At 42.5% G+C, this 16040-nt stretch overlaps 1 protein-coding gene across 2 annotated transcripts in view; it reads right to left on the bottom strand.

Moving 5' to 3' along the window:
• LOC133540532 (guanine nucleotide-binding protein G(q) subunit alpha) overlaps positions 1-16040 on the bottom strand; it is an 84920-nt gene that overhangs the window by 37502 nt on the left and 31378 nt on the right. For both annotated transcript variants that reach the window (XM_061883207.1, XM_061883205.1), the window contains exons 2-3: positions 6298-6482; positions 3135-3289 (exon numbers count right to left, since the gene is read on the bottom strand). In XM_061883207.1, coding sequence (XP_061739191.1) covers positions 3135-3289; positions 6298-6482 — 340 coding nt within the window. The remainder of the gene's footprint in view (positions 1-3134; positions 3290-6297; positions 6483-16040) is intronic.

The raw sequence follows: 16040 nt of genomic DNA on the forward strand, positions 1-16040 counted from the left end.
ATTCTGTCCACTAAAGACGCTGAGATCATTATCCATGCGTTTGTTACGTCTCGCCTCGACTACTGTAACGTATTATTTTCGGGTCTCCCCATGTCTAGCATTAAAAGATTACAGTTGGTACAAAATGCGGCTGCTAGACTTTTGACAAGAACAAGAAAGTTTGATCACATTACGCCTGTACTGGCTCACCTGCACTGGCTTCCTGTGCACTTAAGATGTGACTTTAAGGTTTTACTACTTACGTATAAAATACTACACGGTCTAGCTCCATCCTATCTTGCCGATTGTATTGTACCATATGTCCCGGCAAGAAATCTGCGTTCAAAGGACTCCGGCTTATTAGTGATTCCCAAAGCCCAAAAAAAGTCTGCGGGCTATAGAGCGTTTCGGGCTCCAGTACTCTGGAATACCCTCCCGGTAACAGTTCGAGATGCCACCTCAGTAGAAGCATTTAAGTCTCACCTTAAAACTAATTTGTATACTCTAGCCTTTAAATAGACTCCCTTTTTAGACCAGTTGATCCGCCGTTTCTTTTCTTTTTCTTCTATGTCCCACTCTCCCTTGTGGAGGGGGTCCGGTCCGATCCGGTGGCCATGTACTGCTTGCCTGTGTATCGGCTGGGGACATCTCTGCGCTGCTGATTCGCCTCCGCTTGGGATGGTTTCCTGCTGGCTCCGCTGTGAACGGGACTCTCGCTGCTGTGTTGGATCCGCTTTGGACTGGACTCTCGCGACTGTGTTGGATCCATTATGGATTGAACTTTCACAGTATCATGTTGGACCCGCTCGACATCCATTGCTTTCCTCCTCTCCAAGGTTCTCATAATCATCATTGTCACCGACGTCCCACTGGGTGTGGGTTTTCCTTGCCCTTATGTGGGCCTACCGAGGATGTCGTAGTGGTTTGTGCAGCCCTTTGAGACACTAGTGATTTAGGGCTATATAAGTAATCATTGATTGATTGATTGATAACTAATATTTGATCATATATAAAAATATTTTAAATAACTGAACAGGTAAATGTAATCTCCCAGTCTAATCCAATAGTTCAGTCTAGGGTTGTCTTGACATCAATATTTTGATACCGGTACCAAAATGTATTTCGATAAATTGATGCTTTTCTAAATTAAAGGGGACCACAAAAAGGGCATTTTTGTCTCCAATTTAACAAACAATCTTAGGGTACATTAAAAATATCTTTCTTCTTGCAAGTTTATCCTTAAATAAAATAGTGAACATTCAAGACAACTTATCTTTTAGTAGTAAGTAAGCAAACAAAGACTCCTAATTAGTCTGCTGACGAACGCAGTAACATATTGTGTCATTTATACACCTATTATTTTGTACACATTCTTAAGGACAAGCTGTAAAAATTGATTATTAATCTACTTAATCATTTACTGTTAGTATCTGCTTACTTTCTGTTTTAACATATTCCAGGGGTCGGGAACCTTTTTGGCTGAGAGAGCCAAGAAGCCAAATATTTTAAAATGTATTTACGTAAGAGCCATATAATATTTTTTTAACACTGAACACAACTAAAAGCGTGCATTTGTAAGTAAGACCAACATTTCTAGAGTATAATAGGTCTCTTATTCTTTGTAATAACATTGTTATTCTGAAGCTAATTTAGGAGGGGGCGTGGCCTGCGGGTCTGCAGCGAAGCGGGGTGTTGCCAGGACCGGCCTCGAAACCAGCGACAGGTGCGTAGATGGCCCACCTGGGCCTTGTTATCTAATCTCCTGTCGCTCTGTTTATAAGCAGCAGCCAGGAGAGACGGGGGTTGGGGCTGGAGCCAAAGTGCGAGCAAGAACGTAAGAGAAAAAGACAATTGAAAAATAAAACAATATTGTAACCCTGAAACAGGCTCTCATGTCGGGGCTTTGTGGTCTGAAGAACCCCCAGGAGGGCAAGCCGTACAATAACCAACAATAAATATAATACTTCTTACCCTTAATGCAACTTCTTTAACAAGTGTGGTAGAAAAAAGGATGGATGGATCTTTATATTTTGAACGTTATTTTTAACACTGTGATTACAAGTGGAATAATTCATTACTTATTGTGTTAAGCAACGTCAGCTCAGATTTATCCGAGAGCCAGATGCAGTCATCAAAAGAGCCACATCCGGCTCGCGAGCCATAGGTTCCCTACCCCTGACATATTCTATCTATACTTCTGTTAAAATATAATTATCACTTATTCTTCTGTTGTTTGGGTCCTTTCCATTGGTTTTGAATGATACCACAATGTGGGTATCAATCCGATACCAAGTAATTACAGGATCATACATTGGTCATATTCAAAGTCCTCATGTGTCTAGGGACATATTTCCCAAGTTTATAAACATCATATGAATTTTTTTAAAAAACAAAAAAAAGATTTTGTGATGATAAAAAACATTGATGTAATCATAGTAGTATCAACTAAATACGCTCTTGTACTTGGTATCATTACAATGGATGTCAGGTGTAGATCACCCCTGGTGTTTGTTTACATTGTGACGCCGGTGATCTACAGTGCTTAGTGAAGCATGTTTAGCTATTCCTCCTCCTCCAGTGATAATGCTACTTGTAAGAAACTTACTTTATTTGTCGCCACGGAGGCGAGGATCAGAAGTAGCCTAAACACTGCTGACGTTAGCCGCTAACTAACTAGCCATGTCTTAAAGCAGCTCATCCTGAGGGTGTTTCAGTGTTGTAACTTAACTTTTATCATTACTTTTTAAGCCAAAATGCGTCCATTCTCTCTTTTGTGTCTACACACTGTGTCTGCTTGTAAGTACTCCGTGATTGTGCGTTGCCGAACATGCTCCTCTCCTCGTAAAACCAGCAATGTCACAACTTGCCCGTTAAAAAAAAAAGGGTGGGGTGGAAACCAGTACTTTTTAGAGGCGGTATAGTACCGAATATGATTCATTCGTATCGCAATACTATACTAGTACCGGTATACCGTACAACCCTAGTTCAGTCACATAGTTTTACCTGTCAGTCCGCATTGTGGGCTGATTGTCCTGCGCAGGGTGAACCGAAAGATGTACCGTTGCATCCCTAATATATAAAACAGTTTGAATGTTTTTAACCTATAATAGCACATAGGTATCTTAGCCACTGCTATATTAAAAAAAGACACATACTATTTGGTTGAGTCAGAGAGCTGGTACTCTCTCCTGCGGTCGTAGGCCTCCTGGATGCCAGGGTCGGCCCACAGCATCTTGATGGCTCCGATGTAGGGCTGATCAAACGACGTCACCATCTCCACGTCCACCTCGCGCACCAGCTGTGCATTATTCTGGGAAAGACAGCCGAGGGTTAGCTTATAGAAGACGACTTCAGGCAGAAACATTCACAAGTCAGATTTCAATGAGTAGCCTCAATCCTAAGATGATCCCAAACAAGTGTCCTGGTAACTAAAGCTATAATTATCATTAAAGGCCTACTGAAACCCACTACTACCGACCACACAGTCTGATAGTTTATATATCAATGATGAAATATTAACATTGCAACACATGCCAATACGGCCGGTATAGTTTACTAAATTACAATTTTAAATTTCCCGCGGCGTTTCTTGTTGAAAACGTCGCGGAATGATGACGTGTGTTTGTGACGTTATTGGTTGGAGGGGACATATTAGCTCAGCACCACTTACGGCTAAAAGTCGTCTCTTTTCATCGCATAATTACACAGTATTTTGGACGGGTATGTTGCTGAATCTTTTGCAATTTGTTCAATTAATAATGGAGACTATAAAGAATAATGATGTTGGTGGAAAGCGGTGGATTGCAGCTGCCTTTAGCACCGAAACACAGCCGGTGTTTCTTTGTTTGTTGTGAATCTTTAACACAGAGCGGTCAAGTAAACATGTTTCTTTACGTCAACCAGCATGTTTTTGGATGGGAAAATTGTGATGTATGTCTTACCGGAGACATCAGTGGATTATGCGTCCTCCTGCAGTAGTTGTCAAAAAAGGCAGCTGTGAGCTTGGCTCCTCGGCTTCTCTCTAAGACACTGGCGTGTTCACCGCAGCCTTTGAGTAGAAGCATTCAAGTCTCACCTTAAAACTCATTTGTATACTGTAGCCTTTAAATAGAATCCCTTTTTAGACCAGTTGATCTGCCGTTTCTTTTCTTTTTCTTCTATGTCCCACTCTCCCTTGTGGAGGGGTCCGGTCCGATCCGGTGGCCATGTACTGCTTGCCTGTGTATCGGCTGGGGACATCTCTGCGCTGCTGATCCGCCTCCGCTTGGGATGGTTTCCTGCTGGCTCCGCTGTGAACGGTACTCTCGCTGCTGTGTTGGATCCGCTTTGGACTGGACTCTCGCGACTGTGTTGGATCCATTATGGATTGAACTTTCACAGTATCATGTTAGACCCGCTCGACATCCATTGCTTTCCTCCTCTCCAAGGTTCTCATAGTCATCATTGTCACCGATGTCCCACTGGGTGTGAGTTTTCCTTGCCCTTATGTAGGCCTACCGAGGATGTCGTAGTGGTTTGTGCAGCCCTTTGAGACACTAGTGATTTAGGGCTATATAAGTAAACATTGATTGATTGATGATTGAGTATGTCTTTACAATCTCACTAAAACACTATTAAAACAATAAGCAGATAAGGGATCTTCCATAATTATCCTAGTAAATGTGTCTAATTACATCTGAAACGCTCACACTGCCGCCCAAGGAGCCGTCGCTTTTTATTTTATTTTATTTTTTCTAGTCAATATCCTCATCCACGAATCTTTCATCCTCGCTCAAATTAATGGGGAAATTGTCGCTTTCTCAGTCCGAATTGCTCTTACTGCTGGTGGCTCACATTATAAACAATGTGAGGAGCCCTACAACCCGTGACGTCACGCGCACATCGTCTGCTACTTCCGGTACAGGCAAGGCTTTTTTATTAGCGACCAAAAGTTGCGAACTTTATCGTCGATGTTCTCTACTAAATCCTTTTAGCAAAAATATGGCAATATCGCGAAATGATCAAGTATGACACATAGAATGGACCTGCTATCCCCGTTTAAATAAGAAAATCTCATTTCAGTAGGCCTTTAAAAGGGGAACATTATCACAATTTCAAAAGGGTTAAAAACAATAAAAAATCAGTTCCCAGTGGCTTGTTGTATTTTTTGAAGCTTTTTTCAAAATTTTACCGGTACCGGAATATCCCTAAATAAAGCTTTAAAGTGCCTTATTTTTGCTATCTTCGAAACCACTATCCATTTCCCTGTGACGTCATACAGTGCTGCCAATACAAACAACATGGCGGTTACCACAGCAAGATGTAGCGACATTAGCTCGGATTCAGACTCGGATTTCAGCGCCTTAAGCGATTCAACAGATTACGCATGTATTGAAACAGATGGTCGGAGTATGGAAGCAGATAGCGAAAACGAAATTGAAGAAGAAATTGAAGCTATTGAGCGAATAGCTATTGACGCTATTCGGCCATAGTGTGGGTGTACCTAATGAAGTGGCCCATAGCATGGCTGCCTTATTAGCATCGCCGGTAAAATGTGCGGACCAAACGATCAGGACTTTCGCATCTTGTGACACTGGAGCAACGTAAATCCGTCGATTGGTAAGTGTTTGTTTCGCATTAAATGTGGGTGTCTAGTTTCAAATGTATATACAGCTAGCGTAAATAGCATGTTAGCATCGATTAGCGTAGCATGTTAGCATCGATTAGCTGGCAGTCATGCCGTGACCAAATATGTCTGATTAGCACATAAGTCAACAACATCAACAAAACTCACCTTTGTGATTTCGTTGACTTAATTGTTGCAAATGCATCTGCAGGTTATCCATACATCTCTGTGCCATGTCTGTCTTAGCATCGCCGGTAATATGTGAAGACACTTTGGTACGTTCAATGGGGGTCTGGCGTCAAATTTCTTGCCAGTGGTGCAACTTGAATCCCTCCCTGTTAGTGTTGTTACACCCTCCGACAACACACTGACTAGGCATGATGTCTCCAAGGTTCCAAAAAATAGTCGAAAAAACGGAAAATAACAGAGCTGAGACCCGGCGTTTGTAATGTGAAAATGAATATGACGGGTGTGTTACCTCGGTGACGTCACGTTATGACGTCATCGCCAAAAGACAGATAAACAGAAAGGCGTTTAATTTGCCAAAATTCACTCGTTTAGAGTTCGGAAATCGGTTAAAAAAAATACATGGTCTTTTTTCTGCAACATCAAGGTATATATTGACGCTTGCATAGGTTTGGTGATAATGTTCCCCTTTAATGTAATGCAATGCACACCAGCGAATATGAACATAATTCCAAAATGTTACATACTTTGTTCTGTTCGAACTTGTAGGGTATCTTTAGGGTCTCGGTTGCGCGGATCATGGACTGCATGGACGTGAAGATGTTCTGGTAGACCAGCTTGGTGAAGCCCTTCTTGTCTTCATCGGTGTAGCCCGAGCCGTGAATTATTCGCATCTGTTTGATAAAAGTACTCTTGCCACTCTCGCCGGTTCCTGGAGAAAAAAAGACAAGGTTTAGCCCACTACCACACAAACAAACCATTCTTCACTAGACTAGTGAAACAAGTGATGATATGTCAGAGAGTGGCTGTCTGTCTGACATCTGTAAAAACTTCAACAACATCAACTTGCATCTAGAACATGGGTGTCAAACTCTGGCCCGCGGGCCATATTTGGCCCGCCATGTAATTTCATTTGGCCCTTGAGGCAATATCAAATTAACATTAGAGCTGGCTCCACCGGTATCATACAGCGGCGATGCCCCTCTAACACAGCATTCACTGCTAATACTCATACTTGCCAACCCTCCCGATTTTCCCGAAGTTCAGTGCCTCTCCCGAAAATCTCCCGAGGCAACCATTCTTCCGAATTTGTCCCGATTTCCACCCAGACAACAATATTGGGGGCGTGTTTTAATGGCACTTCTTTAAGCATTCTCTTTAACCTTGCGTCACGTCCGCTTTTCCTACATACAAACATTGTGCCAGCCTAGTCACACAATATAAGCAGATTTTACACACACACACAAGTTAATTCAAGGCATACTTGATCAACAGCCATACAGGTCACACTGAGGGTGGCCGTATAAACACTGTTACAAATATGCGCCACACTGTGAACCCACCAAACAAGAATGACAAACACATTTCGGGAGAACATCCACACCGTAACACAACAAAACAAATACACCAAACCCCTTGCAGCACTAACACTTACAGGATGCTACAATATACATCCCCCGTGTTATAGCAAACCAGTGTGGCAAACTGAGCAAAAATTAACGCTTTATTCATGCACTTTCTCTTGCTACTTCATGGCTTGAATGTTTGATTCTTTCATTATTGTTATTTATTTTTGAATGTATTATTACCCCTTGGAAAGTTTATTTTGATATTTACCTCAGAAGGCTGCAAATAGAAAAGAGGCATTCAATTTGTATTTAAATGTTATTTGATATGTCATTGATATTTTTTAAATCATCATTATGATTATTATTTGGAACTGGATTTTGCATGTCACTATAAAGTTATATAAACCTTGCTTGTTCAATATTGAATGCCAAACATGTTTGGGTCCCTATTAAAAGGTTAATTGGTTCAACCTTGGCCCGCGGCTTTGTTCAGTTTCAAATTTTGGCCCACTCTGTATTTGAGTTTGACACCTCTGATCTAGAACCTCTGATATAAGCTCTCTGATACAAGTAGTCCTGTAACGCGTTTACCTGCGCAAAGTTGGACAGCCAGTTAACAACATGTCTTCCATTAAGTAAACAAGGTTGTTTTGTTGTATTATAGTGAGGACATTCACAAAAGGTAAACATAGGCCTGGACGATAATTAGGTTTTTTGTTGCAGACAATTAAAAAAAAATGTTTATTTCATGTTTATTCTCCTTTTGCTCCAGCATACTTTGTGTCCACAGCAGCTTCCGTAGCTTCCACCCTCCCCCTAACTTAGGGATTTTCACACACATAGCAAAACATTGCTAACGAGAGATAGATGTTTGTTCCAAAGAAGAGAAAGGTGTATGTCAGTGGCTTGGTTTTGCGGCAACAGGCGTGGATCAAATGACTGCACGCTGAAAAGATTAAAAAAGGCAGCAGCACAACCAACTTACTCCAGCATCTGAAACCGAAGCAATAAAACCTAAGCTACATTTTTTAACTAACAAAAAAATATTAGTATCTTACAGTATATTGTCCCAGTAATATTTCTGAAAGAAACCATATGTCTGTGCCTTACGATGAAGTATTTTAGTAAATAAAACCCTGAAGGACAAAATAGTTTGTCTTCTCGGCGGTCAGCCCCTCTGCATCCAACTACAGGATTTAGACTGAAAGGAGGGGTGAGCAGAGCCCACGAAGGATAAATATTCACAGTTGCATAAATGAAGTATCCATGGTAGAAGTGTATTAGTAACAAACGGGTCCGCATACCGTATTTACTTGCATATAGCAGAGGTAGGGAACCTATGGCTCTCGAGCCAGATGTGGCTCTTGATGCCTGCATTTGGCTCTCCGATAAGTCTTAGTTGCCATTGCTAAACACGATGATAATAATACTTCCCCTGGTAATAACAGCATTAAAAATAACCTTAAAAAGAGGTTGCAATAATTGTAAGAAGTATTTTATTTATTATTGGTTAGCTTCAGGATAACAATGTTATTAAAAAAAGAATATGAGACTTACTATACTCTAAAAATGTTGCTCTTACTTAAAAATGCACACATTTAGTTGTATTCCGTGTTAAAAAATATTATCTGGCTCTCACGGAAATACATTTTAAAATATTTGGCTTTTATGGCTCTCTCAGCGGCTTCACGGTGGCAGAGGGGTTAGTGCGTCTGCCTCACAATACGAAAGTCCTGCAGTCCTGGGTTCAAATCCAGGCTCGGGATCTTTCTGTGTGGAGTTTGCATGTTCTCCCCGTGAATGCGTGGGTTCCCTCCGGGTACTCCGGCTTCCTCCCACTTCCAAAGACATGCACCTGGGGATAGGTTGATTGGCAACACTAAATTGGCCCTAGTGTGTGAATGTGAGTGTGAATGTTGTCTGTCTATCTGTGTTGGCCCTGCGATGAGGTGGCGACTTGTCCAGGGTGTACCCCGCCTTCCGCCCGATTGTAGCTGAGATAGGCGCCAGCGCCCCCCGCGACCTCAAAAGGGAATAAGCGGTAGAAAATGGATGGATGGATGGGCTCTCTCAGCCAAAAAGGTTCCCGACCCCTGACATATAGTATGCGCCTGGCTTGAATTACTGCTGGGTCAAACCCGCTTCCCAAAATAATTAGCGCATGCTAAGTATTACCGCCTGGTCAAACTCGTGACGTCACAAGTGACACTTCCCCTGTCGTCATTTTCAAAATGGAGGAGGCTGATTTCAATACCGGTCATTTGAAATCGCATAAATGGAAGAAGATTAAGAGCTATTCAGTAGGGGTGTGCCAAAATATCGATACTACGATATATCGCGATATTTCCTCTTGCGGCACGTTATCGATACACGGGCGTCAAATATCGATATTTAAAAACATAAACATACAGTCGTTTTAAACAGATTCGCCCACTAAAACCTGTTTGATTTATGGAGTCACTACTTCGAGCCTCCACATTATGGCGCTCTAGCGCAGTACTCTTTGAAAGGAAAGAAGAAGAAGAAGAAGAAGAAGCAGCAGATGGAGGGAATGGCGCAAAGCGGAGCAGCGAATAGCAGAGAAAAACACGTGAAAGATGCACCGGCGAATTTTAAATTTAAGTCTGGGCCCACTTCGGCTTTTACTATACAGACAATGGAACACCACTTGATAAAGAGTTCGCAATCTGCAAGAACTGTCTGGCGAAGGCCAAGTACACGGGCAACACAACGAACATGCACAGCCATCTTGTCCGCCATCATCCTGAGCTTGCCACGGAGGAAAGGGCGAGTAGCGACGCTAATGCTAACGTTTCTGTTAGCCAGCCTACAATCAACACCGTAATTAAGGCAAAGCTCCCTTCTGCATCCCCCAGGGCTGCGAGCATTACAAAGTCCATTGCTTGCTTTATTTGTAAAGATCTTAGACCATACAGTATCTTAAAATGTGTTCTCGGGTTTTCATAAGACCACCCAGTTGTTGATAATGTAATGCACTGACTGAAACAGTGAAGTGCCAGTTTTCATAAAACAATTTGATTTTAACTACCTCAGCGACCGGGATCTTCAGCTCTCGCTGGATCGGTTCGCAGCCGAGTGTGAAGCGACCGGAATGAGAATCAGCACCTCCAAGTCCGAGTCCATGGTTCTCGCCCGGAAAAAGGGTGGAATGCCATCTCCGGGTTGGGGAGGAGACCCTGCCCCAAGTGGAGGAGTTCAAGTACCTAGGAGTCTTGTTCACGAGTGGGGGAAGAGTGGATCGTGAGATCGACAGGCGGATCGGTGCGGCGTCTTCAGTAATGCGGACGTTGTACCGATCCGTTGTGGTGAAGAAGGAGCTGAGCCGGAAGGCAAAGCTCTCAATTTACCGGTCGATCTACGTTCCCATCCTCACCTATGGTCATGAGCTTTGGGTCATGACCGAAAGGATAAGATCACGGGTACAAGCGGCCGAAATGAGTTTCCTCCGCCGTGTGGCGGGGCTCTCCCTTAGAGATAGGGTGAGAAGCTCTGCCATCCAGGAGGAACTCAAAGTAAAGCCGCTGCTCCTCCACATGGAGAGGAGCCAGATGAGGTGGTTCGGGCATCTGGTCAGGATGCCACCCGAACGCCTCCCTAGGGATGTATTTAGGGCACGTCCAACCGGTAGGAGGCCACGGGGAAGACCCAGGACACGTTGGGAAGACTATGTCTCCCGGCTGGCCTGGGAACGCCTCGGGATCCCCCGGGAAGAGCTAGACGAAGTGGCTGGGGAGAGGGAAGTCTGGGTTTCCCTGCTTAGGCTGTTGCCCCCGCGACCCGACCTCGGATAAGCGGAGGACGATGGATGGATGGATGGAATTTGATTTTAATTGTTAAGCACTGATGTGTCCATGATTACATAGAAGTTCAGTAGCACTGAAATTTATTCATTTAGTTTTTTTAATCATTTTAATTTGCACAGACAGAAAATATTTTGGTGAAGTGGATTCAGTGCAGTCAATAAATTTTGAATTTCCTCAGTGACACTGAAATCATGATGTATCGTGGATGAAATTTCTTTCAATACATCGATTATCGCATAATTGTAGTATCGTGATCTTATAATTATCGTGGGCAAAATATCGTGATATTATCGTACCGCGAGGTACCTGATGATACCCAGCCCTACTATTCAGTGGGATTTAAGGTCCAAGCTTACACCACACTCAAATTTTTACTGCATGCCTTTGGTAAGTGCAGGAGTGAGAAGAGGTTTTAAATTAATTAGCGCCCCGGCGGCAATTGAAGGAAATACGGTAATTCAATGTACTGCGTCATGAACTTAACGTAATGAATTATGATGGCCAATAGGTGTCGTCAAAAAAAGAACTAGCACGCCACTTCATCATTAAAGACAGCCTAAGTACATTCCGAATTTCCAACATTCACATCAGTACATATCACTCCTGCTGATATCGTATTAGAAGATCATCGGTATCGGTCGATACTCAAGGAAGTGAAAAGTTGTGTCTGGACACCCCTCATTTCTACTGTTGTGCCAAGGAGAGCAAATTGACAAGAACATGCTGTAATGCTTTGGAAAAGAGCTGCTCGTTCAGAGGTTCCATTGTACCTCCTGGATATGGGAACTGAGACACCAGTCTCATTGCGCGCCGTGTTTGTGACTTTTTTTTCTTCGACACACATAAAAGCAAGATTCTCTTGCAGGCATGCCGAGCTTCATTCAACAGATCTCATTGTTCCTGTGTCTGCGTGGAACACCCGGCAGAAGCATTTCTCACGGTCAAGCTACTGTACATTCACTGGAGCTACTCTTCAGGGTTCATGCTAGTTCCCATGGCAACGCCAGCACCAGACTCATAAATACATGGCCAAAAAAACAAAACAAAAAAACACTGGAGGATAGATTTCGTCATGTCTCCATGGGGCCAAGGCAAACATGCAACGCTAGTGAGAATGTTCTTTTCTCCTGTAAGTGCGCGTACTTTTCACTGTGGTCACAGAGGTCCACAAGTTTACCGTACATACGAACAGAGAATGTGCTATATTGTTTCCTAGAGGTTTTATTTTTACAGGACACAGCAAACTAAAGTGCACTCCAAGAGTTCTCTTTTACAAAAAGACGCACCGCCCCCTGGGGATGTGGAATCATATCCTGTACAATAAATGAAATGTTATATAAATGCAACCCCACAAGGCACGCATTGGAGAGAAATAGGGCTGGAGAAAATCGTGGATTTGATTGATTATGGATCGATATCTCAATCAATCAATGTTTATTTATATAACCCTAAATCACTTCACGGTGGCAGAGGGGTTAGACTGCTAGCTGCTAGACTTTTGACAAGAACAACAAAGTTTGATCACATTTAAATAGACTCCCTTTTTGGACCAGTTGATCTGCCGTTGCTTTTCTTTTTCTTCTATGTCCCACTCTCCCTTGTGGAGGGGGTCCGGTCCGATCCGGTGGCCATGTACTGCTTGCCTGTGTATCGGCTGGGGACATCTGATCCGCCTCCGCTTGGGATGGTTTCCTGCTGGCTCCGCTGTGAACGGGACTCTCGCTGCTGTGTTGGATCCGCTTTGGACTGGACTCTCGCGACTGTGTTGGATTCATTGTGGATTGAACTTTCACAGTATCATGTTAGATCCGCCCGACATCCATTGCTTTCCTCCTCTCTAAGGTTCTCATAGTCATTATTGTCACCGACGTCCCACTGGGTGTGAGTTTTCCTTGCCCTTATGTGGGCCTACCGAGGATGTCGTGGTGGTTTGTGCAGCCCTTTGAGACACTAGTGATTTAGGGCTATATAAGTAAACATTGATTGATTGATTGATTGACATTACGCCTGTACTGGCTTCCTGTGCACTTAAGATGTGACTTTAAGGTTTTACTACTTCCGTATAAAATACTACACGGTCTAGCTCCATCCTATCTTGCCGATTGTATTGTACCATATGTCCCGGCAAGAAATCTGCGTTCAAAAGACTCCGACTTATTAGTGATTCCTAAAGTAGCTCCGCTACTTTAATGTCTTTAATGTCCTTTGTGTTCTTTGATGTTTCATGTCTCCCTCTTACACACATGTGAGAGGGATGTGTACTATGGCGATGAGTTGTTGTTTTTTTTCCCCTTGACCTCAGTTTGGACCCCCTTTCCAGGGCCTAAGCTTAGACCGATTTTTTTAATTTAATTTTAATCTTCTATCTCCCCCGTTTACCTGTATCTCATCTTTTTTGTAAGGGGCGCTGGAAGCCGGCAGACCCGTCAGCGATCCTGTTCTGTCTCCCTGTAATGTTTGTCTGATCTTGAATGGGATTGTGCTGAAAATTTTAATTTTCCTGAAGGAATGAGTAAAGTACTATCTAATTTAAAGCCCAAAAAATGTCTGCGGGCTATAGAGCGTTTTCCGTTTGCCCTCCCGGTAACAGTTCGAGATGCTACCTCAGTAGAAGCATTTAAGTCTCACCTAAAAACTCATCTGTATACTCTAGCCTTTAAATAGACCTCCTTTTTAGACCAGTTGATCTGCCGCTTCTTTTCATTTTTCTCCTATGTCCCCCCCCTCCCTTGTGGAGGGGGTCCGGTCCGATGACCATGGATGAAGTACTGGCTGTCCAGAGTCGAGACCCAGGATGGACCGCTCGCCTGTGTATCGGTTGGGGACATCTCTACGCTGCTGATCTGCCTACGCTTGGGATGGTTTCCTGTGGACGGGACTCTCGCTGCTGTCTTGGATCCGCTTTGAACTGAACTCTCGCGGCTGTGTTGGAGCCACTATGGATTGAACTTTCACAGTATCATGTTAGACCCGCTCGACATCCATTGCTTTCGGTCCCCTAGAGGGGAGGGGGTTTCCCCACATCTGAGGTCCTCTCCAAGGTTTCTCATAGTCAGCATTGTCACTGGCGTCCCACTGGATGTGAATTCTCCCTGCCCACTGGGTGTGAGTTTTCCTTGCCCTTTTGTGGGTTCTTCTGAGGATTTCGTAGTCGTAATGGTTTGTGCAGTCCTTTGAGACATTTGTGATTTAGGGCTATATAAATAAACATTGATTGATTGATGATTGATAGTACGTCTGCCTCACAATACGAAGGTCCTGCAGTCTTGGGTTCAATTCCAGGCACGGGATCTTTCTGTGTGGAGTTTGCATGTTGTCCCCGTGAATGCGTGGGTTCCCTCCGGGTACTCCGGCTTCCTCCCACTTCCAAAGACATGCACCCGGGGATAGGTTGATTGGCAACACTAAATTGGCCCTAGTGTGTGAATGTGAGTGTGAATGTTGTCTGTCTATCCGTGTTGGCCCTGTGATGAGGTGGCGACTTGTCCAGGGTGTACCCCGCCTTCCGCCCGATTGTAGCTGAGATAGGCGCCAGCGCCCCCCGTGACCCCAAAAAGGGAATAAGCGGTAGAAAATGGATGTATGGATACATCACAAATTTCTCAAATGACTGTACAAACCACTACGACATCCTCGGAAGAACCCACATAATCTCCTCATTTTTTAGCAATATTGATGCACAAGGCAGAATATCAACCATTCCCCTCCACTGGTGCAGGAAGAAAAGACAGTGAAGGCCTTACTAACATGATCTAATTACCCAATTTTCCGTACACCGGAAAGATACCAACAGTACGAGTACAGTAGTTGGCAAAGATTTACGGCTGCATTCGCCTGAAACTTTTATTATAGATTATGTATATTTTATAACTAAGAATCTTGTTAAAGCGCCGCTCAAGAAAAGACAGCAGGTCATTTTCATCTACCCCACACGAAGCGGTGTCAAGTGCGCCATAAAAAACGAGTGGCCGCTTCCGGCCTACACAATAAAATTGTGGCGCGTTACATCCTGTCTGACAGCGCTAACAAAATAAGACTCCCAGAAAAACAGCTTACATGTTGCACTTGAAGAAACAATACCTGTATGCTATTGCAGTGATCGGCCCATTTTCATGAAAAATTTCACCTAAAAACTCAACTTCAGCCCTAAAAAACTTCACTGAAACTTTAAGCTGGACTTAAAAACTTCACTGAAACCTTATACTTGTCTTAAACACTTCACTTAAGCCCTGTAAAACTTCACTAAAGCCCTAAAAAAACGATACATAAGCCCTAAAAACATCACTTAAGCCCTAAAAAATGTCACTTAAACTTGGAAAAGAACTGAAAAAATGTCCCTTTAAAGGGAAGTTTTTTATTTTGATAAACCAATTTTTGTTGTTTTTGTTAATGTTTACAAATCCAAGGAATAATTATTTGAACACAGGAGGAATTTTAGGGCATAAATCTAAATATTTTTATGAGTATTATATGGTAGGGATTTTATTTTGTAGTAGTTATTTTGTATTTTGGATTTATTGATAATACTTTGTTTGGCTCAAGCAATGGTATGTAGTAATTTCTGGTATATAAGCCGCACACTATATTTTAGAAGAAAAAAATACTTGGCAATATATTAGCCACACAGGGCTATAAGACGCACACATATATATATATATATATATAAATAAAAACTTAACTGAAACCTTATACTTGACTTAAGCACTTCACTTAAGCCCTATAAAACTTCACTAAAGCCCTAAAAAAACGTTACTTAAGCCCCCAAAACATCAATTAAGCCCTAAACAGTCACTCAAACTTGGAAAACAACTGAAAAAACTTCCCTTTAGAACTGAACTTCAGCACTAAAAAAACTTCCCTGAAACCTTAAACTTGACTTACAGTAAGTCAAGTTTAAGGTTTCAGTGAAGTTTTTATATAATTTTTTGTGTACCCTTACACCCCAAATATATATATATATACACATATATATATGTATTAGGGGTGTAACGGAAACACCCCTAATATATATATATATATATATATATATATATATATATATACACATCTATATATATATATACATATATATATATATATATATATATATATATATAT

This window comes from Nerophis ophidion, linkage group LG22, assembly GCF_033978795.1.
Source record: "Nerophis ophidion isolate RoL-2023_Sa linkage group LG22, RoL_Noph_v1.0, whole genome shotgun sequence".
Taxonomy (NCBI): Eukaryota; Metazoa; Chordata; class Actinopteri; order Syngnathiformes; family Syngnathidae; genus Nerophis; species Nerophis ophidion.